Source organism: Eulemur rufifrons, chromosome 16 (assembly GCF_041146395.1).
Source record: "Eulemur rufifrons isolate Redbay chromosome 16, OSU_ERuf_1, whole genome shotgun sequence".
Lineage (NCBI taxonomy): Eukaryota > Metazoa > Chordata > Mammalia > Primates > Lemuridae > Eulemur > Eulemur rufifrons.
In genome coordinates, this window is record NC_090998.1 from 49,754,376 (window position 1) to 49,781,595 (window position 27,220).

The window sequence follows — 27,220 nt, forward strand, 5'->3', positions numbered from 1 at the left end:
AGCGACACAGGCCACTTCTGCTCACATTTCATTGGCCAAAGCAAGAACAGAGACCCACCTAATTTCAAATGGGGAGGGAAGTCCAATCCTACCATGTGCCTTGAAGGAGAGAGCCAGAACATGCATGGGCACTAGTGGCTACAACAGGGCAGATAACATAAACAAACGTAAACCGCAACAGCAACAAGTCCTATAAAGGAGGGGAAAGTACACTGTGCTATGCACTAAGTGTGCCTGTAACGGGGAAGCTGACTTGTTAGAGGGGTCAGAGAATCATCTGCCACTGCCCCACCCCACGTAGGGGCACTGAGGCCTGCTGGATGAGTAGGAGTTGACCAGGTGGGAAAGGGAAGGAAAGGCATTCAGACAGAGACGGAGGCAATGGGGAAAGTCCTGTGATGGAGTTGGGGTGGGGAGGGAACAGTGAGGAAGAGACCCACATGGCTGGGAAGGTAGGAACTAGGGGAGGCTGTAGGGCCGTACATGCAGAGCCTTGTACTCTAGTCTTTATTCAAAGGGATAAGCTGTTGAGAATTTAGAGCAAGCGACGACAATTAGATCCTTATTCTAAATAGATCCCTTGAGCTATCATCTGGTGGGAAGATGGGAACAGACCATTGAGGTGGGCTTGTACTGTCAAAGAGAGAAATGATAGGGACTAGGATGGTGGCTGCCCAGACAGAGTGCACAGGTGATCCCGAGTTATATACATACTGGCTATTTAAGGTAACTGTCAATCTTTTTCTTAATTATACAGCCAATAATTGAATATTCTATTTTCTACATATATCTTAGAGTTTTTCATGCAATAAATATCGTATTTATGATATCATTTTGGCACCTTAAACATTCAGGTCCAAAATGTAAAAATATTTTAATTAAAATAATAAAGCTGTCAAATTTACATTTTGCTTCTAATTGATAAAACTTGACTACGCCATAGAGAAAATTTGTGTTTTATTAATTAAGCACAAGAGCATCTGTTTAATTAGGCTTGAGTGGTAGTTTTGTTTTTGCTTCTAGGTACTTACTATGGGAGGACAACTTTGTAGAAAGGACATCATCCAGCTAATGGCAAACTTGGTGGAACCCAATCCAAGATTTCCCTAAAAGACTCAAGGAAATAAACAGGTTATATTCATGAAGTTCAAATTGTATATAAAAGGATACTCATTCTCAAATACATTTTTATCCTGATTAATCAAATCTTTAAAATCAGTATTTTGGAAAATAAGCCAGATGAGCACTTAAGAGCAAAGTTAGTGTCATTTAAATCAACCAGTTTTGGAAACCATCTCTAATGTAAGCATTTTTGTTATATTATTAATCATATAATATATAAAATATGTACATATGTCATAGTAGTCATATAATATATAGTCACATAATATATAATAAATGAATATATTGTACCTGCTGAAAGACAAGAAGTATCTCATATAAAAGTGCTGTAGCTGTATCTGTATATTTCAGGAGAAGCTTCTGTAACTAGAATGTTCAAGAGTAATCAATACAATATCATAGACTGAGACAGAAAATAGTAATTTTGATTCTCTTTAGGTACTTAGAATCTTTGGTTAACTGAAAATATAATTAGTCTAGTCCGTTTTCCTGTTCCATTTGGTTCAACCATTCTCCAGAAAGTGACTCTCATAAAAAGACTATATCTTTAATAGTGCTCCAAAAAGTGAGTCAAGAAAAGAAGCTACAATGGGCCACAGAATACTAACACAGAAAATCACATACTTGATTTACAAAATTAATCAGAGCAACAACACTACTTGCTTTTAACACATTGACTGCCACACTAGAAAAAAAATTTTTTTTCCTTGGGGCCAGAGTGTTTTACTATGAAAATAGAATAAAAACTTCAAAAACAAAATGGTCCTTTCTAATTTAATGAAAAATTTTTTATTTTTTATTGTTTTCTGTGCATGAGTTATACGCAACTTGAAAAATTGTTCTCATAGCTCCCAAGGTAAAGAGATGTGTGAGTAACATATGCTTCACGAGGCCCCGGGCTCAAAACTAGCATGAGTTAAATACAACTCACATGGCAGTTAATGTATTAAGAATGTAGAAATATGCTCCTCTGAGTGGAGGTGAGAGATTCTCTGGGTAATGTAGGCTTACGCCCAACTTGAACTAAGATTTCTTCTGTGGTATGGGTAAATCTAGGCCTTAGAGACATTTTATTGCTCTCAGGAACTCCAAACAGTTGGTTAGGCTGTCTTCTGGCCCATAAGCCACTTGGTGCATGAGAAGTGTCTGTGGGCATGCTGCAAGCCAACATATTCTCCCTAACCATATTCTTTGCAAGGAAGAGCTCTAGTATGAAATCTCCCGCTCTATTAGACCTTGGAACCAACATTTATATTATAAAATATCTTTTGATATTTTATAATATATGCTCGCACTAATAGACCAAGTACAACAGATCGGCGAGTCCAAAAACAAGAAAACATAGAACCCAGACCTATCTATTCTGCCCACAAGATATTTTCAAATGGAAATACCATAGGCAAATCAAATCAACAAATCCAAAACCAAGCTCATTATATCTCCTTTGAACCTACTCTTTTTCCTTTAATTCTTGTCTGACTCAGGCCAGAATCTAAAATTCATATTTTAATCTTCACACTTTATTTTCACATCAACCTATCAACTCAATTTCCTAAAAATTTCAGGAATCTATCCTCTTTAAAACTACTATTCCTTTTCTTCTTTTCTTCATTTATTTATTCAACAAATATTCATCACACACTGTGCTAGGTGTTGGGGATACACAGGAAAGCCACATGGATATGGTACCTGCCCCCATGGAATATACAATCCAGTTGGGGAACAAATAGCAATCTAACAATCAAACAAACAAATGCATAATTATAAACTGAAATAAAGGCTATGAAAGAAAGGTACAGGATGTTAAGGGCACTCTAAAAAGGAGGACTAGTCTCATTTGGGAGTCCAGGAAGGCTTCCTTCTGGCCCATGTCATTCCCCACCTAGACTACTGCACTAGCTTCTTAACAGCTCTGTTTGTCTGAGTTTTGCTTCCATCTCACTATTTTTATATATTCATTTATTTATTTTTAACAACCTGAAATGCTCCAAAACATCCCACTCTTTAATCCCTAACACAGTCATTCCACCGTTGAAAGTGGTATTGGAGACACTCCATATACGGTCTGTAACTATATATTCATGGATATATTTGATTAATGTCTGCCTTCAGCAGATTATAAATTAATGAAGGTAGACATTCTGTCTGTTTACTTACTGTTTCAACCCCACCACCTAGCACAGTTTGCCCATAATAGATGCTCAATAAATGAGTTTTCTGAAACATAACCCTGATTATATGTTTAAGAACAAATCATGTCCCATCCTTTAAAAAAAAACAGCTGTGTTGGCCTGGCTCAAAATAAAATAATGATAAGCTGACTTATTCTCTCAGAAGACATACTTTCTAGGCAGTTTGGTGTTTCTCATGTTTTAGTACAACCTTAGAAAAACAAGTAATTCTCACTGAGAATTTACACTGCTCATACAGGTAGGGAGATGATAAACTAAAACATGAGAATTAACCCTAAAATCTCTAAGACAGTGATTTTTCACCCCAATTAGACTCCTACTATGGAATTACATATAAATCAATATTTTGTATAGAGAGGAACATAAACAGATTTTTTGTGAAAAGTTATTTTTTATTTTAATAAAGTTTATAATTTTGTTGTTTTTTTCTTTTTTTCTTTATTTTTATTTCAGAATATTATGAGGTGACAAACATTTTGGTTACATTTTATGACTTTGCCTCACCCAAGAATCTAATTATTTTCCTTAGTATACATACATTAAAACATATAAAATGAATATGTTAATATTGACAGAATAGTTATCTAAGTTTTGAGCTTAATGACAAAACATTTACTCTTTGATTTAATTACATTTATATATTCTACAATGTCATGGTCCACATTAAAAGATAAGAATTATAGTTTACCCCCAAAATTCTCATCTCACCTTAGCATCAAAAGACATTTCAACTAAAGTCGAATCAGCCACCAACTGGATATCAAACATGGGACAAGATTTTGGAATCTGAGGCTCACTAATTAAAATTACCAAGAGATTAAATAGTGTTCCCCTGAAATGAATAAATAAAAGGCAATTAATGGGTAAAGTTTTGTTTTCAGGAAAGCCAAGTTTTCAGACAATATAATTATACTTAAAAGAACAAAGAATTGCAGACCAACCTTGACTGAACTTTTGGACCCTCGGACATGCAGAGGAATGCATAGAGATAAGAATTTAAATGAAAATATAATTTCTTGGTCTTTTGTCTCAGAGCAAGTATAGTTCTAGAAGTACAAAAAGCTTGGAAAGCTTAGAAAATCTGGATTTAAGGGAGATTTGGATGATTTCAATTATAGCAGTGTTTTCCAAAGGGCTTTTTGTGGATTACTAATTCCAGACAATATTACAGTCAAAGTAGATTCTGTGGTCAAAACAGGTATGGGAAATACTTGATTAAACCAAGCTTATTGGATATCTTTACTATAGGACTTCTCAGAGATTTTAATATGCTAATATGCACTGTGTATCTCCAGGACAAAGAAACAGTGTGCAATATTTCTTTCTTTTTTAAGTTTTTTAAATTGACAAATAAAAATTGTGTGTATTTACAGTGTACAACATGATATTCTGAACTCTGTATACGTTTGTATGCATATTTCATAAATTGAGCTAATTAACGTATGCATTACCTCAGAAACTTATTTTTATATAGTGAGAACAATGAAAATCTGTTCTCAGAGATTTTCATGTATAGAGTACATTTTTATTAACTATAGTCACCATATTGTACAATAGATCTCTTGCACTGATTTCTTGTGTACAACTGAAATTTTGTACCATTTGACCAACATCTCCCAATTCCACCACACCCCGCAAGCCTCTGACAAGCATTATTCTATACCCTCTATTTCTATGAGATTGACTTTTTTAGATCCCATGTATAAGCGAGATCATGCATGATCCCAAAAGTTAAACTCATATTTGTCTTTCTGTACCTGGCTCATTTCACTTAGCATAATGTCCTCCAGGTTCATCCATGTTGTCAAAAATGACAAAATTTCCTTCTTTTTATGGCTGAATAATATTCCATTGTGTATATATACCACATTTTCTTTATTTGTTCACTCATTGCTGGACACTTAGGTTGCTTCCTTTTCTTGGTTATTGTGAATAATGTGCAGCATTTCTTAAAATGCTCATTTGATCCCAAGATTTGTGACTCCAGAACCCTTTCAACAGAGCATTTCAGGGGTTTACTGCTCCACTGAATACCACTAGCTATTAATTAATAAAACTAGTATTAAACCTCAGGTCCTTTGCTTTCAAATGCAATGTACTGGCCATTGACCTACACTGATAATTTACTTAAATATTACTATGTAGTTAAATAACATGCCCTATTATTTCAAAATAAAAAGACAAAAAAAATCACAATTCAAAATGTGGATCCCAGGAGATGGGTTAGTAACACCATCTTCATATGTCAAGTCCAACCCGTGTATGGTTGAAAAGGAGCTGAAGGCAGACCTCTAGAAAAATCAGTTGCTTAATTGAAGACAATGTCAGACTAGATTTGAGGGGTAGGAGTAGTAAAAGAATTTAAAGGTAGGGCCACACAAAAATTCTCCATAACCATTAGCATTCCTTTCATAATGGAATAAAGGAGACTATAAAAGTCCTTGTTTAGTTATATCTGAGGCTTTCTAGTCTTTTTACAATCACTGAAGCCATTACCATAATTAGAAGCCCATGATTAACCTAAATTCTAATAAAAATACAATTCCATCCAGGCACAGTAGCTCACATCTGTAACCCTAGCACTTTGGAAGGCAGAGGTGGGAGGATTGCTTGAGGCCAGGAGTTCGAAACTGGACCCCATCTCTACAAAAAAATGTGTGTGTGTGTAAATTAGCCAGGTATGGTGGCTCTCGACTGCAGTCCCAGCTACTCACAGGTTAAGGCAGGAGAATTGCTTGAGTCCAGGAGTTGGAGGTTGCAGTGAGCTATGATAACTCCACTGCATTTTAGCCTGGGCAACAGAATAAGACCTTGTCTCAAAAAACAAACAAAAAAAACCCCACAATTCTTCTCCTTTCTCTAACTCAAAAAGCAAATCCAGTTCTCATCTGGAAAAGAATCATATCAGTTAGTACATTTCTAAAAAAAAAAAAAAAAAAGCAGGATATAGCCTACAGAGTATTTGCTAATGTTTTATTCAGGCTACTTAAAATGGCCAATCTTACTTTTAGAAGACCCTTTTAAAATCAACAGAACACTTTCTTTAGAAGCTTTTCTTGATATTAAGTTTGAATTTCATTCCTCTCACTGTTATATTTAATTATAGTCCTTTATTTTCTTTCAGTAATAACTTCTTTTCAAAGTATCATATATCCAAGCCTAAGAAAAGGAACTATCAAATTCTGGGTCACTTGCTGTGATAATATATAAATGCAACCCTAGCAATACTAGGATATGAAAGAATGTGGCACATTTCAAGAAGAATATAGCAAAATGGGTTTATTAAAAATCTCCACTTATGAAAATAGTAAAGAGGAAAATGCTGAAATGAATAACTGCTTTTATATTTGCTCAAGTGGAATTTAATTTGAAATCCACCCATTCTGCCAACTCAATTTAAAATCTACTAGGCCAATAATAGAAGAAATTTTAATCAAAATGATAGTTTCATCCTGAAAATAGAGACTTATTATAGGATTGACATCACAGCCTTAAAAATAGCCCCAACAGTTTAATACTTTTTTTATACCCCAACATCAAGTTTCAAGAACTTTGTGGGGGTTTTTTGTATTTGCTTTTGTTTTTGATACAAGATCTCACTCTGCTGCCCAGGCTATAGGGCAATGGCATCATCATAGCTCACCACAACCTCAAACTCCTGGCTCAAGGAATCCTCCTGCCTCAGCCTCCCAAGTATCTGGGACTATTGGCATGTGCCACCATGCCTGGCTAATTTACAAAAAAATTTCTTTTTTTTTTTGCAGAAACAAGGGCTCCCTTTTCCCCAGGCTGGTCTTGAATTCCTGGCCTCAAGCAATCTTCCTGCTTCTGCCTTCCAAAGTGCTAGGATTTTAGGCATGAGCCACCCTGCCCAGCCCCAACCGTTTAACACTTTCATTGTTTAGATTGTTGTTATTTCCAGTGTATGAATTTTGAATATATTACAGAATCTTTTAAAATATACACTTTTAAGGGCAAACTCATAGTCTCATAAGTCAATCTACGTTATTGCGGTAGGCAGGAATCTGATATGGCTTCCAAGATTCCCAGCCTGCTGTATACCTAACCTATGTAATCCCTTCCCCTTAAGTATGGGAAGGATCTCTGAATATATTTGATTATCACTCTTGTGATTATGTTACATTAGATGGGAAAGGTAAAAGGATTCTGAAACTATAACTAAGGGCCCTATTTAGCTGACTTTTGAGTTAATCAAAAAGATTATCCTGGCCAAACTCTGTGGCTCATGCCTATAATCCCAGCACTTTGGGAGACTGAGGCAGGAGGACTATTTGAGCCTAGGAGCATGAGACCAGCCTGGGCAACATAGCAAGGCCTTGTCTCTTAAAAAAAAAAAACAATTTTTAAAAATTAGCCAGTCCTGGTGGCATGTGCCTATAGTCCTAGCTACTTGGGAGGCTGAGTCGGGAGGATCACTTGAGCCTAGAAGTTCAAAGCTGCAGTGAGCTATAACCACAGTACTGCACTCCAGCCTGGGCAACAGAGCAAGACCCTGTATCAGAAAACAACAACAACAAAAAGATTATCCTAAGGGCCTGATCTAATCAGGTGTGCCCTGTAAAAGAGAGCTTAGGCCCTCCCTGAGCTCAGAAATAGTTTCCTGCCAAGAAACAAACCACCTGAGTTCTATAGCTTTCAAGAGATAAATTCTGCTAACAACCACCCAAATGAACTTGGAAGAGAACCCCAAGCCTCAGATGAGACCACGGCCTCTGCTTACACCTTGATTGAAGCCGCCTTGTGAGACCCTGAGCAGAGGATCCAGTTAAGCTGGGCCTAGATTCCTGATCCACAGACAATGTGAGATAATAGATGCATTTTGTTTTAAGCTACTAAGTTTCTGGTAATTTGTTACATGGCAATAGAAGACTAATACAGTTATATTAGACACTGACTGTGCTAGTTAATACTATGAGTAACATGACTTGACCCTAGGCATATCAAAATTGGCTGAAAAAAGACAGTATTACAACCAGATTCTACTATACCAATATAATATATGTATTGAAGGACATGAAAAGAATTAGTCAGAGAAGAGGCTTGATATAGTAGGGCTGATGTGATCACATCAAGCTAAAACAAAACAATTAAAAGTGACACTTTACAACAGAGGTAAGGGTGATTTTTTTCAACTTGGATATAGAAAGGTAGGAACTAAAAGGTGGAGAAAAAGAGTAACAAGATGTAGCAGTAGGTCAGGTGCAGTGGCTCACGCCTATAATCCTAGTACTTTGGGAGGCCAAGGCTGGAGGATGACCTGAGGACAGGAGTTGGAGACCATCCTGAGCAAGAGCAAGACCCCGTCTCTACAAAAAATGGAAAAATTAGCCAGGCATGGTGGTGCACACCTGCAGTCCTAGCTACTTGGGAGGCTGAGGTAGGAGGATCACTTGAGCCCAGGAGTGTGAGGTTGCAGTAAGTTGTGATGACAGAGCAAGACCCTGTCTCCAAAAAAAGAGAGAGATGTAGCAGTAATTTAAATCTAGGAGAAGACAGAAATATCAGAAATAATCTTGAACCTCCATCCTGGAGATGGGGGAAGTGGCAGTACTACCAATAGCATAAAGCAGTATTCAGAGAAAATAACAGAGTGTATATTCTTTTTGTTGTAAAGCAAGGGTTAGCAACATATAGCCTATAGGCCAAAACCAGCCCACAGCTTGTTTTTATAAATAAACCTTTATTGGAACACAGCTGTGCCCATTTTGTGCTACAGTGGCAGAGTTGAGTAGTTGCAACAGAGACCGTATGGCCTGAAAAGCCAAAATATTTACTATTGACCCTTTACAGAAATGTTTGCCCACCCCTGCTATAAAGCATAGTATGCCCATAATCCCTGGCACATAAATTGCTTAAGAAATATTAATGAATATTATCATTAAATTTATTTTTAAAGGTCTTTAATAAATAGCCTGGAAAAATATTACTAAATGTTCTTATTTCTTCCCCGTGGTTTGAGTATTTTAGAATCCATGGCCCTAATCCTTCCACCTTCTAATACAACAAATTTAGATAAACAATTGATGAGGGTAGGAAAAAAATAAGGTTTTAGCCAGAACATTGCTCAAGGACATAATTCATAGTCTATAAACACATATTAAAAATTCAAGTAGATAATGTGCAAAACTGCAAACACACACTTTGTGTGGCCAAGAATGCTACTGTCAGCAACTATATATTCTTCCATTCTTTCTTTTTTACCCAGAGACCATTTCATTTATTTATTTATTTATTTCATTTTTCCATTCTTCCTTTTAATAACAGATGTCCTCACTGCCATCCAAAGTATAGGTAGGCCCATGGCTGTGCAACTACAGACATATTTTCCAGCCTCTCTTGCACCTAGGTATGGCCATGTGCCTAAAGTTCTCACCAAAAGAATGTGAGCAGAAGTATTATATGCCTCACTTAAAAAGGAAATTTGCTTGCCATTTACTTCTCTTTCTGCTTCCCACAGGGTATAATGAAGTCATGAAGATTAGCCGGCTTCAACCATGAGGACAAAGACAGCAGGATAGAAGATGTCAGAGTAATAAAAGGGAAGGAACCTGGGTCCCTGGATGACCTTGTGGAGGAAAGCCTGACTGTCTACTCCGGATTGCTATGTAAGGAAGATACATATTTCTATCTTCTTTGGGCCATGCATTTTAGAGTATCTTTATTACAGCAGCTCACCCTATATGTTAATAAACCTTCCAAGGTCATTCACTCCAAAGTCACACAATTATAGTAGATGAGGCTACTATAACTCCTGTCTTTACAATTTTTCTATTGTGTGGCTATAAAAATACTCTGGGAAATTTTAGTGGAGACCCTTTGGCTTTTAATGTATGGTAACTCATTTGGTCTTTTTCAGGTTCACCACACTAGGACAAAAATAAAATTATGCTAAGAAAATCTTTGTACACTTAATAACCCAGAGGGACAGAGAGAACTCAGCATGTGCCAATTAATCTGTTCATCACAGAAGGACGTAGAGAAACAAAAGTGTACAATATACTTAGGAGGGGGTTGAACAGAGAAGTTAGAGAGTTATGAGTTTTGGAAGACACTCAACAAAAATAGTTAATGGGTTGCAACTACCAGGTCCCAATGTCCTCTAAAAGACCTTACTTTTTAGCTGCCAATGTGTTCAGGCGTGATGACTCAGTTTCTGTTTCTCTGAACATCAGTCCTAGGGTCTGTATAATTTCGATGCATGCCCTAAAAAACAAAGAGAAAAAAGCATGGAAATAGTATGATTTTATTAGAAGCTCAGAAAACCACAAAAGTAGTAATCCTTGCTAGAATTGCTTTCAGATACCCATATAGCAAAAAGTACAGGAAAGAAATTCTGTACATCAAATTGCCAACATTGGTTGAGTGCCTGTGATGGCTATGTAGCAAGTACTCAAAAATGTTTGTTGAATGAATGAATGAATGTTGGTTAAGACATTTATTTTTTAAGAGATAGGGATCTCACTGTGTTGCCCAGGTTGGAGTATAGTGGCTATTCACAGGCCCAGTTATTGCACACTACAGCCTCAAACTCGTGGCCTCAAATGATCCTCCTGCCTCAGCCTCTTAAGTAGCTAGGACTACTGGCATGCACCACCACTCCCAATTAAGTCATTTTAATACTTTTTGTATATATATTTTTCCCAAAGTTTTTAGGATATTCAAGCACTACTTTATTTTAAAATTATCTTTTATAATTTTAATATTCTAAAATAAATAATATTTGGCTCAAAGTGTCAAAGGTAAAAAAGAGAATACAATGAAAACTATCTCTCCTCCAGATGCCCATTTTTCCCCCCCTTGGGGAAACCAATATTACTAGTTTCTTGTGTATCTTTCCATTAAAATTAAGACAAAATGAATGCTATTTTAAAAAATCTATGCAAAGCAAAACTTACAGCCCCATTAATCATTAATACAGCATATAGTTTGTCCAGTGTTTTCCATTTATCTTTAACACCCTAGGGAAAAAAATATCTGTGATCATCTAGTTAGTACTTACACCAGCTCATCAGCCCTTTGCCTTTGATTTCCAAGTGCATTCTTATCCCTAGATTCTGGCAAGTACTCACGAAGTTTGTTCACTAGGAAATTGAAAAGGTCACTGGTCTGTGAAAGCAAATGGGAAAAAAGATGCTAATTAAGGTATCAGTTGTTTTGTTGGTTGGTTTGTTTATTGGTCTCACTCTGTCACTCAGGCTGGAGTGTAATGGTGTGATCATAGCTCACTGTATCCTTAAACTCCTGGGCCCAAGTGATCCTCCTATCTCGGCCTCCCCAATAGCTGGGACTACAGGTACATGCCATGACACCAGCTAATTTTTAATTTTTTTGTGTAGCTACGTGGTCTCACTATGTTGCCCAGGCTGGTCTTGAATCCCTAGCCTCAAGCCATCCTCCTGCTTTGGCTTCCCAAAAGTGCTGGGATTACAGGCGTGAGCCACTGCCTTTGCCAGTATCAGTTGTTAAAACTCTTATCCTTATGTAATAAAAGCATGAAGAAATGATTTGTTCTTTGGGTAAAGAAGTGAATTATAATATCTCTCCTTAATACTAACATAACCCTATTGAAAACATACTTTTTACTTACAACCAGGAGACCACTGTCCTGGTGTCCAGAGCAAAAACTAGGGGTGATGCTGGGCAAACCAAGATGGTTGGTCGTCCTACAGGTGAAGCACCTAAGCAGTGGCCAGGACTGTCTTGTACAGTTGGGAGTTTGGGTGCTTCACAACTGCTCAGTAAAACAATGGCAGCCACGTAGGAGACGTTGAGCAGAATTAAGATACAACATACAGCCCAGGCAGGGCTTGCCCCACTCCTGGGCTCATTAGCACCACACCATTACTCACCTGCACTTCTTAACACCTTCCCCTGAAACTGAAAATGAATCATCTATAACTTACTGAGTGAAAACAGGTTGCCTTGGCTCCTCAGGAGTCACATTTTTTAAAATACCAGTCCTACACTCAAAAGGAATTTTTTAAAATTATATTTTTACTGTAGGGGAACCTGCACAGTAAAACTTCTTGAAATCTACTTTCTCATCTCACTGTCCGTGCTAAAATGTCTTGCATGCCAAAAACTTTCCCTTCAATATCTCTCTTCTTTGACTCTGCCAACCAACCACATGTGAGCTGCTTTTTGTTACACTCCTCTCTCTTCCCATTTCCCTACAACATATATACATTATTGATCCCATCACAAATTTTCAAGCACTACGACGCGACTGAGTTAAATTTAATCAACAGTTTAAAACACAGCATCAGAATACAAGACATTTATTGATATTTTAATTTATGCTTAGATTTGGTAAACAGGTAAAACAAGCTTTAAAGAGTAAAAATAAAACACCTACTTTCCAGAAAAGCCTTTTCAGGATGAAGTTTTTCTGGGCTGCTACTTTAAGTTCCGTAATTAAACAAAGTATCTTCTTCAAAGTATTGTCTTTAAGAATAAGTTCAGATTTAAGTTGACTGAAGTGCCTAATTTTCTCCTCAGATCTACAGGCACACAAGAAAATTGTCCATATAAAAAATGACAAGAAACAGCAGTTATGAATATCAACGATTATTGACAGGTTTGTAAATACTTTGTTACTTGTGGAATTTTAATAGTTTTGTACTTCTAGCCTTGTTACTTATCAGTAGTGAACTCTGCAACCTCCAGATTGAACTGGTTATTATTCTCTCTTTTTACTCCTGCCCCTTTTCTGAAGTCCACACACCAGGAATACTCTCACTGTCCCTAGCAAATTTCTGTCCCTCTTTGATAGCTTAGCTCATACCATTTACCATAATCCAGGAACCATATGTAATATCATTTGCTTAATATTTTTTCCAAGTAACTCACTTTTTTTTCTTGCTTAAAGCTTATTTATAAAGAAGACTTTATATCACTACATTACAGGGAAAACCAGTATCACTTGGCATAAATTAGTGAGTGACTGCAAAAATAGAATGAAAGCAACACAAATTTTAAGTGGATGCTCCACATTCTGAGCCTGAGGCCTGCTCTGTCTTTGAGGAAAAGGCAGATGAGCATGTGTCTGAGAGATGTCACTGCTGGCCCCATGTGGAGAGGTTCTCTCTAATGAGATCAGACTAGCTGGAAAAAGGAATGTAATTTTTCCACCACAGAATTCAAAGTTCCTTCATGCTGTGTCTGAGCACCTGAAATCACCTCCTGTCACTGAACCACATGCGTTCCACACTTCAGGAACAGCTGGCTTTGCTGAAAAGATCTTCTCCTTAGATCTTTCCCTAATTTCACCAATGAATGCAGTCCCTCTCCCATCGCAGTTTTTTTCACACTCCTAGTATCACAGTAATCCTATTTCATTCCATTGTAGTTATCTGTGTATGCATCCTGGCTCCTCAGCTGACTTTTAGCAACTTGAAAAAAAAATATCATCAGGTTAAGTATTGTTTCCATCTCCCACTGTGCTCGGTAATAACAACGTACACTTAACCGGGCACTGGCGACGTGGCAGGCACTGGCCTGGGTCCCTTCCATAGACCAGCTCACTCACCAAGCTGGCCCCACTACAGGGTCTGACCTAGGAATTACTATGACATTTTATAGGAAGTTGGAGGGGTTAAGAGACCTGTCCAAGTTCACACATTTGATTCAGAAAGCCAGGGTGCAAAGTAAAAGTAGGAAAGATATTTCATGTTCTGTGTAGGTTGATGGAATCTTAGGATTTCTGACTTTAAGTAAAAACATTTTTTACCACCTACTCCAGAAATCTGTGATACCAGCCATTTATCCCAGTAATGGAATGTTGGCTCTTGCCCATTGCTTTCCCCTTTATCTAAAAAACATCTAAGATATTCTCCTCTATCCAATCAGCGAGACTCTCTTGTTAACCCCAAAATTAATACCTCTTAAAAAACAGTCTCTTTTGTAGTGGAGATGCCAGAGGGAAAATGATAATTTCCAATTCAGCAACAGCAATCAGAGAGGCAGTAGAACATAATGATTATGAGCATGAGAGCTGAGGTTAGAACCCTAGGTCTGCCTCTACTTGGCTAGGTAATTACTGTAGCCGAGTTACATAGTTACTGTGTCTCAATTTCCTTCTCTATAAAATGGCGATGCTGATAGTACCTATCCAATTATGCTGTTTTGATATTTTAGTTAATGCATGTCCTTAGCACACAGTAAGTGTTTAATAAATGGTCTCTAAATAAAACAGGAATAAGTTTGAGATCCTGCTTCCCTATATATACACCTCTAATTACCATCATATTTCATTTAAAAAATAACTATAAAATCCCTCTACACTCTGAGAACTCCAAAAACAATAGAAATGTAGTTTTTACGAACAAATAAGCTTAGGAAAGCAAAAGCTCAGATAAAATACAATATCAGCAGAATTGTCTTGAAACTGATTTTCCTGTTTTTCACATTTGGAGTCAACAATTTGCTATGATCAACAATAGAAACAGTTTTTCATCCTTTGCCACCTATGATAACAGATTGCAATGCCAAACTCATTTTTTTTTAAAGCAAGAAAATTTTTCATAGGAAAAGGCACACTAATCTCTTCAATCTCTTCATACAATCAATTCATTTAGAAATTAAGGTTTCCTGTACATCATAAATTCAAGTTAGGTATTCTATATTACCACAGATAAGTTATCAATAATTATAACATCTTTGGACATTTAGAGAATATTTACTTTTACACAGATGACAAACTTCATTTGACTAACTTAAATAAGAAAAAGTCTAGGCCGGGCGTGGTGGCTCACGCCTGTAATCCTAGCACTCTGGGAGGCCGAGGCGGGTGGATCGCTCGAGGTCAGGAGTTCAAGACCAGCCTGAGCAATGAGCGAGACCTCGTCTCTACTAAAAATAGAAAGAAATTATCTGGCCAACTAAAATATATATAGAAAAAAAAATTAGCCGGGCATGGTGGCGCATGCCTGTAGTCCCAGCTACTCGGGAGGCTGAGGCAGTAGGATTGCTTAAGCCCAGGCGTTTGAGGTTGCTGTGAGCTAGGCTGACGCCACGGCACTCACTCTAGCCTGGGCAACAAAGCGACACTCTGTCTCAAAAAAAAAAAAAAAAAAAAGAAAAAGTCTAGTGCCAGAAGACTCCATTAACTTAGGAATAAGGGGGAAAATCTATATTAATGTTAACAGATACTGCATATTTTCATCAGCTAGAAAACATAAATACACCAAAATAATGTTGCAAGAAAGATTCTTGATCTAATGATAAGTTCTGTTTTTCCTATATATTTTCATTTTTCTAGACATTCAATATAAATAATACTTCACATTTGTATAATGCCTTACAGCTGAAAAAGGCTTTTCATATATTATCTCAGCAGTGTTGTGTATTATGTTCACAATGGTCAGGCTACAGAACTGTCACATCTGTGATAGAATTACAATTTGAAAACCCAAAGGATTTTAAACTGAAGGTGGTAAAGACTATTGTTGTGTATCTTCACATCCCTCACAGTGCATTTGAAATCCCTGCGTTTTAAATATGTTCCCTTCAGAGGCTGGGCGAGGTGGCTCATGCCTGTAATCCTAGCACTCTGGGAGGCCGAGGTGGGAGCATCACTTCAGGTCAGTAGTTCAAGACCAGCCTAAGCAAAAGTGAGACACCCTCCCTCCCCCGTCTCTACTGAAAATTAGCTGGTCGTGGTGGTGCACGCCTGTAGTTGTAGCTACTTCGGGAGGCTGAGGCAGGAGAATCGCTTGAGCCCAGGAGTTTGAGGTTGCTGTGAGCTAGGCTGAGGCCACAGCACTCCAGCCCAGGTAACAGAGTGAGACTGTCTCTAAATAAATAAATAAACAAGTTACCTTCAGGAATTAATTTTATAAGAAGTATGCTTTTCCTGAGTCAGGATAATGGCAGAACTCTTCTTTTTGCCTTCAGAAATAAATTTCAAGCCACACATACAAAGTTCGAGTCTGTTTTACTAGATAGACAGTTAGCTTTAAAATTACTTTAAATAAAGCACCAAAATGAAAACTGATATTTTTTTAAAATTCTAAGGTATCCGTATAATCTTTTTTTTTTTTAAAGAAATCCCAAACATTATGTCATTTAACCCCTACGTACCTCAGAATGGATCTCTAAACAAAATGAACATTTTCTTACAAAATTATTATTATCACTCCCAAAAAAATTAGCAAAAATTCTTTGGTATTGCCTAATATCCAGTTCATTTTCAAACTCCTCTATAATCTTAAATATGTCTTTTTATGTTTGGTTTGTTGAAATCAAGATCTAAATAAGATACTTCTCATATTTGCTTGTTATGTTTCTTAAGTTTTTAAAAATTTTTTATCATGGAATTTTCAAGCATAAACAAAAATGGGGAAAACTGTATAAGAAACCTCTGTACCTATCACCTAGCTTCAATAATTTTCAATGTTTTGCCAATCTTATTTTGTCTATTCTCTTACACATACACATACACATTTTTAAAATTTTTTTTAAAGGCTAGAGCAGTGAAGCAGTGGGAGTGGAAAAGAAACAAAGGAATATGTAACTATTGTTGTGATCAATTAGTTGTAAACACAACTGCACTTGGACCAGCCACACACATTTTAAAAAAATTGAGGTAAAATATGCATAACATAAATTCACTTTTGTGGGCATTTTTCAGTGACATTAAGTGCATTCACAATGTTGTGCAACCGTCACCACTATCCATTTCCAGAACTTTTTCATCTTCCCAAACAGAAACTCTGTACCCATCAAACACTAACTCTCCATTCCCCACTCAGCACAGCCCCTTGTAACCTCTGTTCTACTTTCTGTCCCTATGAAGTTGCCTATCCTTGGTGCCCTACATAAGTGGAATCATACAATACATGTCCTATTGTGTCTGGCATATTTCACTTTAGCACATGTCTTTAAAGATCATCCGTGTGTCAGAATTTTAAGGCTGGCACACCCACATTTTTAAGTCAGATTCAGGTTTCACTGTTTTAACAGAAATACTTCATAGGTGTTGGTGCTGTGTGTTTCAGATCACATCAAATAATGAGGCATGTGAAGTTGTCCTACTTAAGTGATGCTAAGAGTAATCAATGGGTTTAGTTATTTACAACATGATCCTTCCATTTTTAAGTTCCGCTTCACCTTTCTATCTAATGGTTTCATCCACTGAGGATAGCCACATGAATCTATCTATTATTTCATTAGGGGTTGCAAAAATAGCAATTTTCTGATTCTTTTAAACCTTCCACATTCATTAGCTCGGATTCTGTTTCAATCACCTCACTCTTTATTTCTTTCTGATGCCAGGCTGTCCCATCTTTGGCTACTGGGAGCCCCTTCATGAGTGTTTCTGTGCTTCAGTCAGGGCCCATTGTCTTTGATTTCTGGTATAAGCTGTTTCGGATTCATTTTGTATATTTACTGCCCCAGAGGTAGAATCATTCATTCTTCTCAGGAACTTTGGTTCCTTTTAGTGGGGGATGAATATGCATCTTTTAAAATTAATTTACTCTTAGCTCATTTGCATGACTCTCCAATATACCTCACTACTGCAAACATCTCAAAACTTGCCCGTGACTTACTTGACATCAAAATTGCCGACATTGTGAATTCACTGGGTGCTTACTGAGTGTGAAGCACTGTTTTAAGTAAGAAAAATACCAAGATTAAAAAGACATATTCCTTGCCTTCCAAGAGCTTACTATCTAATGGAAGAAATAGTCACATCACAAGTATCTACTACAATATAAGGCCAACCTGTCATAAGAACATAATAGAACTCTGAAGTCTGAATAAAATCCAAACTCCCTAGCCTGGAATATAGGGCCTTTTATGATCTGGTTGCGGCCTCTATCTTATTTATCCGTTCATTCTAAGGTTCCTGCCCTTAAGGAACATGCTACATAATAGGGCAGCAAATAATCAAACGAGCAATCATAATATAGACTGGTAAGTGCTACAAGATGTGTAAGCACAGGATGTTATGGGGGGGGGGGTCCCTCCTATCTTAGTTTTGAGGAGTCAAGAAAGATCTTTCTTTTTTTTTTTTTTTGAGACACAGAGTCTTACTCTGTCACCTGTGCTAGAGTGCCGTGGCGTCAGTCTAGCTCATGGCAACCTCAAACTCCAGGGCTCAAGCGATCCTCCTGCCTCCGTCTCCCCAGTAGCTGGAACTACAGGCGGGTGCTACCACGCCCAGCTAATTTTTTCTATTTTTAGTAGAGACGGGGGTCTCGCTCTTGCCCAGTTTGGTCTTGAACTCCTGAGCTCAGGCAATCCTCCCACCTCGGCCTCCCAGAGCATTAGGATTACAGGCATGAGCCACCACACCCGGCCTGAAAAAGATCTTTAGAGAAAAGGATAGATAAGCTAAAACTTGATGAGTTGAAGTGATTCAGGAAGGGGAAGAAGAGTAGAGAGTAGGGTTCCAGAAGAGGAGCCATCATGTTAGGGCCCAGAGAGAAGAGAACAGGGAGCTCTGTGAGAACTTCGAGTTCATTTGGAGCAGGGGCTTAGGGCAGGAGTGAGGAGGGATGCAATCGTTGAGGATAAAAAAATAAAACGAGACATCATGAACATCTTCATAAGCTGTTACAGTTTAGACTTTCACTTAAGGGCAATGGGAAGCCATTCAAAGGTTTTCGGGGAGGAGTTACAGATCAGATTTGTGCTTTGGAAAGATTCCTCTGTTGTGATGGAGAATGGGCTGGAGCGAGGCCAGAGTGAAGTCAGAGAGGCCCGCTAGGAAAATACTATGGGAGCCCAGAACAGAGATGATTGGGCCTGAGTGAGGGGCAGTGGAAAGAAGTGGATGTTATGCAGATATGCTAGAGGTGCCATAAATCACATGATGATTGGCTGGTGAAGGGGAGAGAAGAGGTAAGTGTGACATCCAGAACTCCAGCCTAGGTGATCTGGGGATATAATGACATCACTCCCTGTGTTAGAAACACAAGGAAGGTCAGATTCCAGAAGGAAGCTGTTGAGTTCTCTTTTGAATATGCCAACTTAAGTTCCTGTGAGACAGATATAAGATGTCCAGTGGATACTTGTGTTTGCAGACCTCAAACTCAGGACAGACCATTGAGGCAAAGGCATACATGTGATAGTCAGCCACACACACAACACAGAGTTAGGAGAGGCAGAGGAGAGAAAAATCCACCATGCAACTCTTGTTTCATCACTCCTTACCTATATGGCTTTGGACTTCCGGTAGCAGGATTGAACTCACTGGCATATAGGGGATCTTGTAAAAGAGTAGCTTTCTGAAAAGGGAAAAAAAGTGGACATTGTTAGAATTTTTGTTTATGGAAAATCAATTCCCCTTACCTTTAGTCAATAGCATATATCAGTTGTTTAATCCTTTCTATAGTACATGATTTGTTTGTATAACTCACTCCAGTGTTTCATAACACTACAGGGAATTTTTTCCTTATCTAGTTTTTAAAAAGTTCTAAACATAGCATTTGCTCATTATAAAATAAAATTATTTGTCAAAATCAAACAATACAGAAATGCATAAAGTAAAAGATGAAAGTTCTCTCAGGCCGGGCACGGTGGCTCACACCTGTAATCCTAGCACTCTGGGAGGCCGAGGCCGGTGGATCGCTTAAGGTCAGGAGTTCGAGACCAGCCTGAGCAAGAGCGAGACCCCGTCTCTACTAAAAATAGAAAGAAATTATCTGGCCATCTAAAATATATATAGAAAAAATTAGCCGGGCATGGTGGCACATGCCTGTAGTCCCAGCTACTCGGGAGGCTGAGGCAGTAGGATCGCTTAAGCCCAGGAGTTTGAGGTTGCTGTGAGCTAGGCTGACGCCACGGCACTCACTCTAGCCAGGGCAACAAAGCGACACTCTGTCTCAAAAAAAAAAAAAAAGAAAGTTCTCTCTTTTTCCCTACCCCTTCCATCCAACTATGCAAAGTATCTAACTATTATCAGTTTGGTTTATGTCCTTTCAGGCATATAAAGACATATTAAGTATAACATATACATTTATAGCATTTATATATTTTATGATATATTTTTATAATATATATACTTAATCCTAGATAAATTATATCACATATATTAATCTGGAACTTGATTTTTTTCACTTAATATATGGCGGGCAGTTTTCCTGTCTATATATATAGATTTACTTCAATCTTTATAATGATTACCTAGTATTCCGTAGCATAGATATATAATACTTTTGTTAACTATTCCCGTATTAATGGAGTTATTTTTTCCTTAAATCTTTAGTGTTGCCATTTCCCTTTTATTCTGGGTCCTCAAAACAGACATGTAATGTTCAGCAACGTCTCTAATTAATCTTTTATTTATGTCGAGGCTTAAAATACAGGTCAGAAGGAATTTCTGAAATGTTGCTCATTTGCAACTCCCAACAAGCTTAACCCTGTCTTATTCTTGATATCAGAGCAGGGTAGTGAGCAGACGGTGGAAGGGGAAATGTGTGCTTTTTCTTACTGCATTTGTCATTGTTATTTGTTATATGTTAAAAAAAAAAAAAAAAAGCTGCCCTTTTTCCCTCTCCAAATGTTTATGCTTTCTTTAAATCTAGAATTTTAATTTGGGGTATCCCTTAATTATTTAGCTTTTTAGCAGCTATCTTCACAACTTATAAAGGGCAAAGAATTACCACATTTCATTTTTATAGAATTTGAGATGCTAAACCACCCAGATATAATTATTTTTGGTGAAAGTTACAGATAAAATGGGCTACTGAAGGAGTCTCAACTCTTTGGAAATCCTTAAACTCAGGATGAGTGCTAATAATTTCTATTTGGATGGTTTTAGTTAATTTTACCTAGAAGAATAGAGAGGTTCTTTTTCTCAGGAACATTTCTCTGCTTCAACAAGAAGGATCACTCTGGATCTCAAGTCATGAGAGATCAGTTTATCCAAGTTAAGTCTCACTGACTTAGGACATGATTTTTTTTTTCAATTTTCTAAAACTTATCAATACATCACCAAGACTAACCAAAGGTAACCAACCTGATAAAAGAATTCAACAGTGTCACAAAAAAGTCACAACATTTAAAGAGCGTATTTTGAATTAATATCTATTATTACTGGAATGAAAGCTAACTTGATCTATCATTTACATGTGAAATACCTGTTTATTCATTTTCCATCTTTCAAGGGATAGAACATTTTTTAAGTTTTTTTTTTTAATCTTCAGAGGTGGCAGTCTTGAGGTATTGCCCAGGCCATTCTCAAACTCCTGGCCTAAAGCAATCCTCCCACCTAGTGTTTACAGATATGTGTGAGTGCTCATACCTGTAAGTGCTAGGATTACAGGTGTGAGCCCCCACACCCAGCTCATGTTAGTTATTGCTATTGCATTTATTATTGGAAAGACTATATATAGCGTTAAGGTCATGAGTTGGCCAATCTGACTTGCACCAACCATGCCTCTGCTTGCAGAATTAAAAAGTAGTACTAAAACTTGAAGTTGGTCAATTCAGGGAAGCATAAACAGTTATTTTGAATGAAATACATAGATTTTTTTTAAAAGTCAATTAAGTTTTGGCTTTTCTATTTGAATATATGAGATCTGGGGTTTTTTGTTTTGTTTTTTTTTAATTTATTTTTTAGAGTCAGGGTCTCGCTCTATCACCCAGAATGGAATATGGTAGCCCCGTCATAGCTCACTGCAACTTCAAACTCCTGGGCTTAAGCTATCTTCCTGCCTCAGCCTCCCAAGTAGCTGGGAGTATAGGCATGCATCAACATGCCTGGCTAATTTTTAAATTTTTTGTAGAGACAGGGTCTTGCTATGTTGCCCAGGTTGAGATCTTTTTTTAATAGGCTAGCGTTTTCCTTTATTTATGATTTATTTACATTTTTAATTTGAAGAAAGCTGTTTAAAAATTTAGAGAGGATTTTTAAATATTTGAAGTCTTCTGAATTGTGCTATGAGAAAAAAGTGAGTCACTTTGTAATTTTTTACAATTTTTAGCCATTTATAAAAACCCTGTTTCTTAGTTTCTTCTGAGTTAAATAGTCTTTCATATTCATTAATGCTATTATGTTGAAAGTATAATCAAGGTCATGCTCGTACCATTCACTGTAGGATAGCCAATACCTTAAGAGGCAAGGTGCTGGGGTTAGGAAAGAGACTTTTATTCAGAGAGCCTGCACACTCAGAAGATGTCAGACTCATGTCCCAAAGAACCATCTTAAGTTAGTATGAACTTTAGGTTCCTTTTTTTCTTTTTTTTTTTTTGTTTTTGAGACAGAGTCTCGCTTTGTTGCCCGGGCTAGAGTGAGTGCCGTGGCGTCAGCCTAGCTCACAGCAACCTCAAACTCCTGGGCTCAAGCGATTCTCCTGCCTCAGCCTCCCAAGTAGCTGGGACTACAGGCATGCGCCACCATGCCTGGCTAATTTTTTCTATATATATTTTAGATGGCCAGATAATTTCTTTCTATTTTTAGTAGAGACGGGGTCTCGCTTTTGCTCAGGCTGGTCTCGAACTCCTGACCTTGAGCAATCCACCGGCCTCAGCCTCCCAGAGTGCTGGGATTCCAGGCGTGAGCCACCACGCCCAGCCTGGGCTCCTTTTTATCTTAAGGGAAGAGGAAGGAGGGGGGTTGGGTTGTAAGAGGTAACCAAGGACTCCAGACATCTGGGCATCTGTGAGGGTCTGAGGAGGTTGTAAAACTTCTTTGCTCTTAGCCAATTAACTTTGAGGGAGGAAGGTCAGGATATTCTTAAAAATTTTTAACATACCATTGTTACTCATATATATATTGTCCTTATCTCCTTGGGAGTTGTTTTGGAAAAGGGACAGTTGTCACCTTTTTTCTAACCTCTGTGCAGAGCTAAGCAGAAGCTTTTAACTGAAAGAATATTACCACAGGGGGTCAGAAGCAAAATGGAGCTAGTTATGGAAAGCTTCCCTTCCACCCTTACAAAAGATCAACAGCAAAAATTACATATCACTGAAGATAACTGAAAAGGATTACATTATTCTTTTAATAAATTATTTTTAAACTAATCCTGGCATAATAAAAAGATCCCTAACTGTGAGTTTGGAATCTGCCCCTAAAGTTTCTACATAATCTTGAATAAGTCACTTAAATATTGTGTGCTTGCTTCAATATCCTCATTTATTAAATAAGGGACTTAGACTAGTAATCTCCAGACAAAATTATCTGATCTTACAACAGTGACTCCCTTTAACCTGTTATACTTTCAGTGGTGCAGCTAAGAAATACAGAAACATTAGTGACATAATTGAACTTTATCTGAGGTCTGTGACACGTGCTCACAAATATTCCGAGATAAGAACTGTGTCCCTCCTTCCTCATGACTCCCAGGAGACCCACTGATGACTACCTTGTTAACCTGCCTCTACGAAATCCCAGGTTCTTCTCCTTGTCTGTAAGACACTCTTCATCAATGAGCATTTTCCCTATTGCAACAGCCTGAATAAAATCATCTCCTTAACTGTCCGGTGCATTTCATCTTTCACAATATTATTAAATTCCAAGGCTAAATTTCCAAAATGGGAAGTAGAGCAGGGACGGCATGTATGCCCTTAAAAATAAATATATATTCAAGTCAAGGTTAACTTATGAGGACACTTACTATAATATAATTTTTCCATGAACTTTTTAAGTGCAGAAATATTGACGAAGTTGTGGAAATAACATACAAATGAAGTTCCGACTCCTTTTTCTCTAGGTTTGAGTTGCTCTGTAAAGGGGAAGCTAGGAAGGAATTTCCTAAGTCAGACTCATTTCCGTTCCCATTGCTCTTAAAAGGAATTTCACTTAGAGAGTCTTTGTGATTTGGAAGTCCCTGGGGTTCTTTTGTGTTTGTCGTGCAAGATGGCTCGCTGACAGCCTGGCCAGTAGCTGGTACGGAATGACAGCTCCTCCTGGAGGGGGAAGGTAAGGGTCGAAAGGCACCTTGGCCTTGAAGGGACAGCTTCTTGATGTCTGAAGGAGGACAGAGAGTAGAGTCCTTGCGCGGCGTGCTGCTCTCCTGGTGGTACCTGTCAGGTAGAATTTAGTGTTAAACATGATATTCAGAATTTAACAGTAAGGAACAAAGAGAACCTGATGGCCCAGTTGCAGCAGTTTAAGACTCTGAAAGCAAATGTTTTCAAGCAAAAGGACCGCTTGCTAAGACAAGGGAGTGATTTAACCTCACTTGCTGTTTATTACCCATTGACTAAGGGAGAGATGACACAGCAATCCTTTAGTATACTTTTCTGCTTTCAGAAATAACATACTGCCCAATGTCATATAAAGAAGCACGTTTTATATTGAAAGCATTGTGCCTGTCCTTTCACGGAGCCCTACTATTTCCACTAAAAGGACTTTTTCATTCTAGTTTTGAAACCTGTTTGTCCTTTTATTGTGCATTACTAATGGGTCCTATAAAGAAAAAACTTATTCAAATGGAGATATAAGGGGAGATTTTTAAAAATAATGTTGTTACCAACCCCAGGGTTCTTGGTCCCCAAGTCAATAGAAATTGGCATGAGATGGAAAAAGGAATTTATACAGGCAAGGCTTTGGGGTGGGGATTGCTCAAATAAAAGGGAGACAGTGCTGGTTAAGGAGCAACCAGACTGGCTCTCCGAACACAGGGCTGGGGAACTTTTAAAGGGTAGAGAGAGAAAGTTTGATGCCAGCATTGAAATCATAGCGTGTAGAGGTGGAGTTTTGTGGGCAACTGCGATCACGCTTCTTCATACATCGCATGTCTTGTTGGCAATGTTAAATCTCCACCCTTAGCCATGACTTTTAGCATTAAAATGAGGCAAAAGGTCTAGGAGTGGTCAGCTTTGGCTTTTGGGCAGTAACCTGTTTGTGCTGGCTTTGACTGGGGCTGATGGACCCATGGTTGCCATGTCCTGCTAAAGAAAGCAGCACTACCTGCTGTTGAGCTGGGTGTGAATCATTCTCAAAGCTTTTGTTCAGTATTGTAAGCAGACTTCAGCTTTGGCTCAAGGCTCAGGCAGGTAGCCAAAGTCCACCTCCTCCGATACTATCTCAGTGTGTTTCAATTCACCTCTTGTTACTCCTCTTCTGATTTTCCAAATATTATCCCAACAGCATCAGCAATTTTTTCAGAAATTTTTTTCAGAAAAAATGCTGTGTCCCATTCCTTTTCCTTCTCTGTCCTCTCCAGCTCACCACAACCTTTCTCCACTCTGCTGCACAAAGAAGCAAGCTGGAGAATCTAAGAAGTTGCAGAGTAGGATAAGATCTGAATTCCAACCCTAGCTCTGCCACTTAGGGGTTATGTGACCTTTGTTAAAGTTCACGGAGGCTACTGTTTTGGGACTAGGCCCCAGCAGACCAGACTAAACCAGAAGGGAGTCACTTGTGCTAAGTGCCAGCAATCAAACTGAACTTTGAAACCCAGTTTTCCAGAAAAACTAGGAGATTCCAGTCAACCTGAGTCAGTCAAGGGTAAGTCCCCACTGTTTTAACCCTATAAGGAAAGTAACCTTGAAACAACTGTCAAGAGAAAAGAACCCAAACTCTGTAAAATAATTTAAAGAGCTTTATTCTGAGCCGAATATGTTGTGACCATGGATGGCCCAAAGAGCCACACCCAAGAAGCCTCGAGCAAGTAGTCTCCCCGTGCTTGGGTTATAGTTTGGTTTTATACATTTCAGAAGACAGGATGAAAGTTTAATCTTCTCCTGAGACCAGGGCTTTTGAAATCATTCAGCTCTCCAATTGACTCAATGAAATTTGTGCTGTCAGTGACTGAATCTTGCCACCAGTGGTTTCAGAGTTCAAAGTTCACAAAAACTGACCTGTGGCCAGAGATCAAAGGGACGGAAATATGTTCTTTGCTATTTGTTCTCTATTATTAGAATTATCTGTGTAAGGATCATAAGATCATATTCACAAGAGATAGGATCCAGATGGCTGGAGACCAAAAACACCCATGTAGTTAAGCAACAATAGCCTGAAGCCACCACATGTGACACTGGTCAAGTAGGCCTGAGCCCTACTGCAGAAACCCTCCCTTTAAAAAGCCCTGTTTTTCTGCCTAAAGGCAGGATGGTGGTCTTTTGAGATGCTAGTCTGCCGCCCTCCCCATTTGCCTGCAAATTAATAAACTTCTTTTTCCCTTTCCTCAAACCACTTGTCCTTTTTCTTTGTTCTGATTCGGCCTCATGGACAAGTACCGAACTTTTAGTAACAGTAATTGATATTTTGAGATGCTTTGGCTTCATTTCTAATAAATTTAATTGATTCTGATTTAAATTTGGCTATGGTTCCTAACACTTTTAAAGTTTTCCTTTCACACTCCAACCCTCTACCCCAAATATATGTGAATGTTTGATAGTCACTTAAATTATGTAAAGGAGTTTACTATTTAAAGAAAGCCCGGGTGTATCCTATTTGTGAATTCAATAAACTTGCAATACTAATAGATTAATTAAGAAACAAAAATATCTGGCTGGAATTGAATATTACTTGTATAAAATTCAGGAAGCAACTATTTTTAACTTAATATATATATGGCAGGTATGAAGTTGTCACAAAACACCTTCTCTTAGGTAATACTGTAACTACTCAATGCTGTATCCAGGATGTGGAGCTCCAAAGTGGGGTTTAAGAACACGCTCTCAAGTAAGCAAACACCATCTATTAGTAACTCCTTGGAGAATACTTGGCATGAATGTAGTGGCTGGATTCCACCTAAAACCTTGTCCTTTCACTAAATGATTACTTAATTCCTCATTTTCTGAATTTTTGTATACAGCACACTGACTGCCCCAATATTATGGAGATGTGATATACATAAAAGAAAAAAAAATACCCACCCTTGCCCAAGTTGTTTATAATTATTGGAATTTTACGATGATTTCTGCTTATAGCTCACTGCACAAAACTTGTCATATGGACATCTCTAGTTGCAAGAATATCTAGGAAG

At 37.9% G+C, this 27,220-nt stretch overlaps 1 protein-coding gene across 1 annotated transcript in view; it reads right to left on the reverse strand.

Moving 5' to 3' along the window:
- The window catches only part of C16H12orf56 (chromosome 16 C12orf56 homolog), a 96,720-nt gene that overhangs the window by 34,476 nt on the left and 35,024 nt on the right, over positions 1-27,220 (reverse strand). The window contains exons 4-11 of the mRNA XM_069491246.1: positions 23,900-24,308; positions 19,494-19,567; positions 12,691-12,835; positions 11,335-11,441; positions 10,449-10,538; positions 4,023-4,146; positions 1,414-1,488; positions 1,032-1,106 (exon numbers count right to left, since the gene is read on the reverse strand). Coding sequence (XP_069347347.1) covers positions 1,032-1,106; positions 1,414-1,488; positions 4,023-4,146; positions 10,449-10,538; positions 11,335-11,441; positions 12,691-12,835; positions 19,494-19,567; positions 23,900-24,308 — 1,099 coding nt within the window. The remainder of the gene's footprint in view (positions 1-1,031; positions 1,107-1,413; positions 1,489-4,022; positions 4,147-10,448; positions 10,539-11,334; positions 11,442-12,690; positions 12,836-19,493; positions 19,568-23,899; positions 24,309-27,220) is intronic.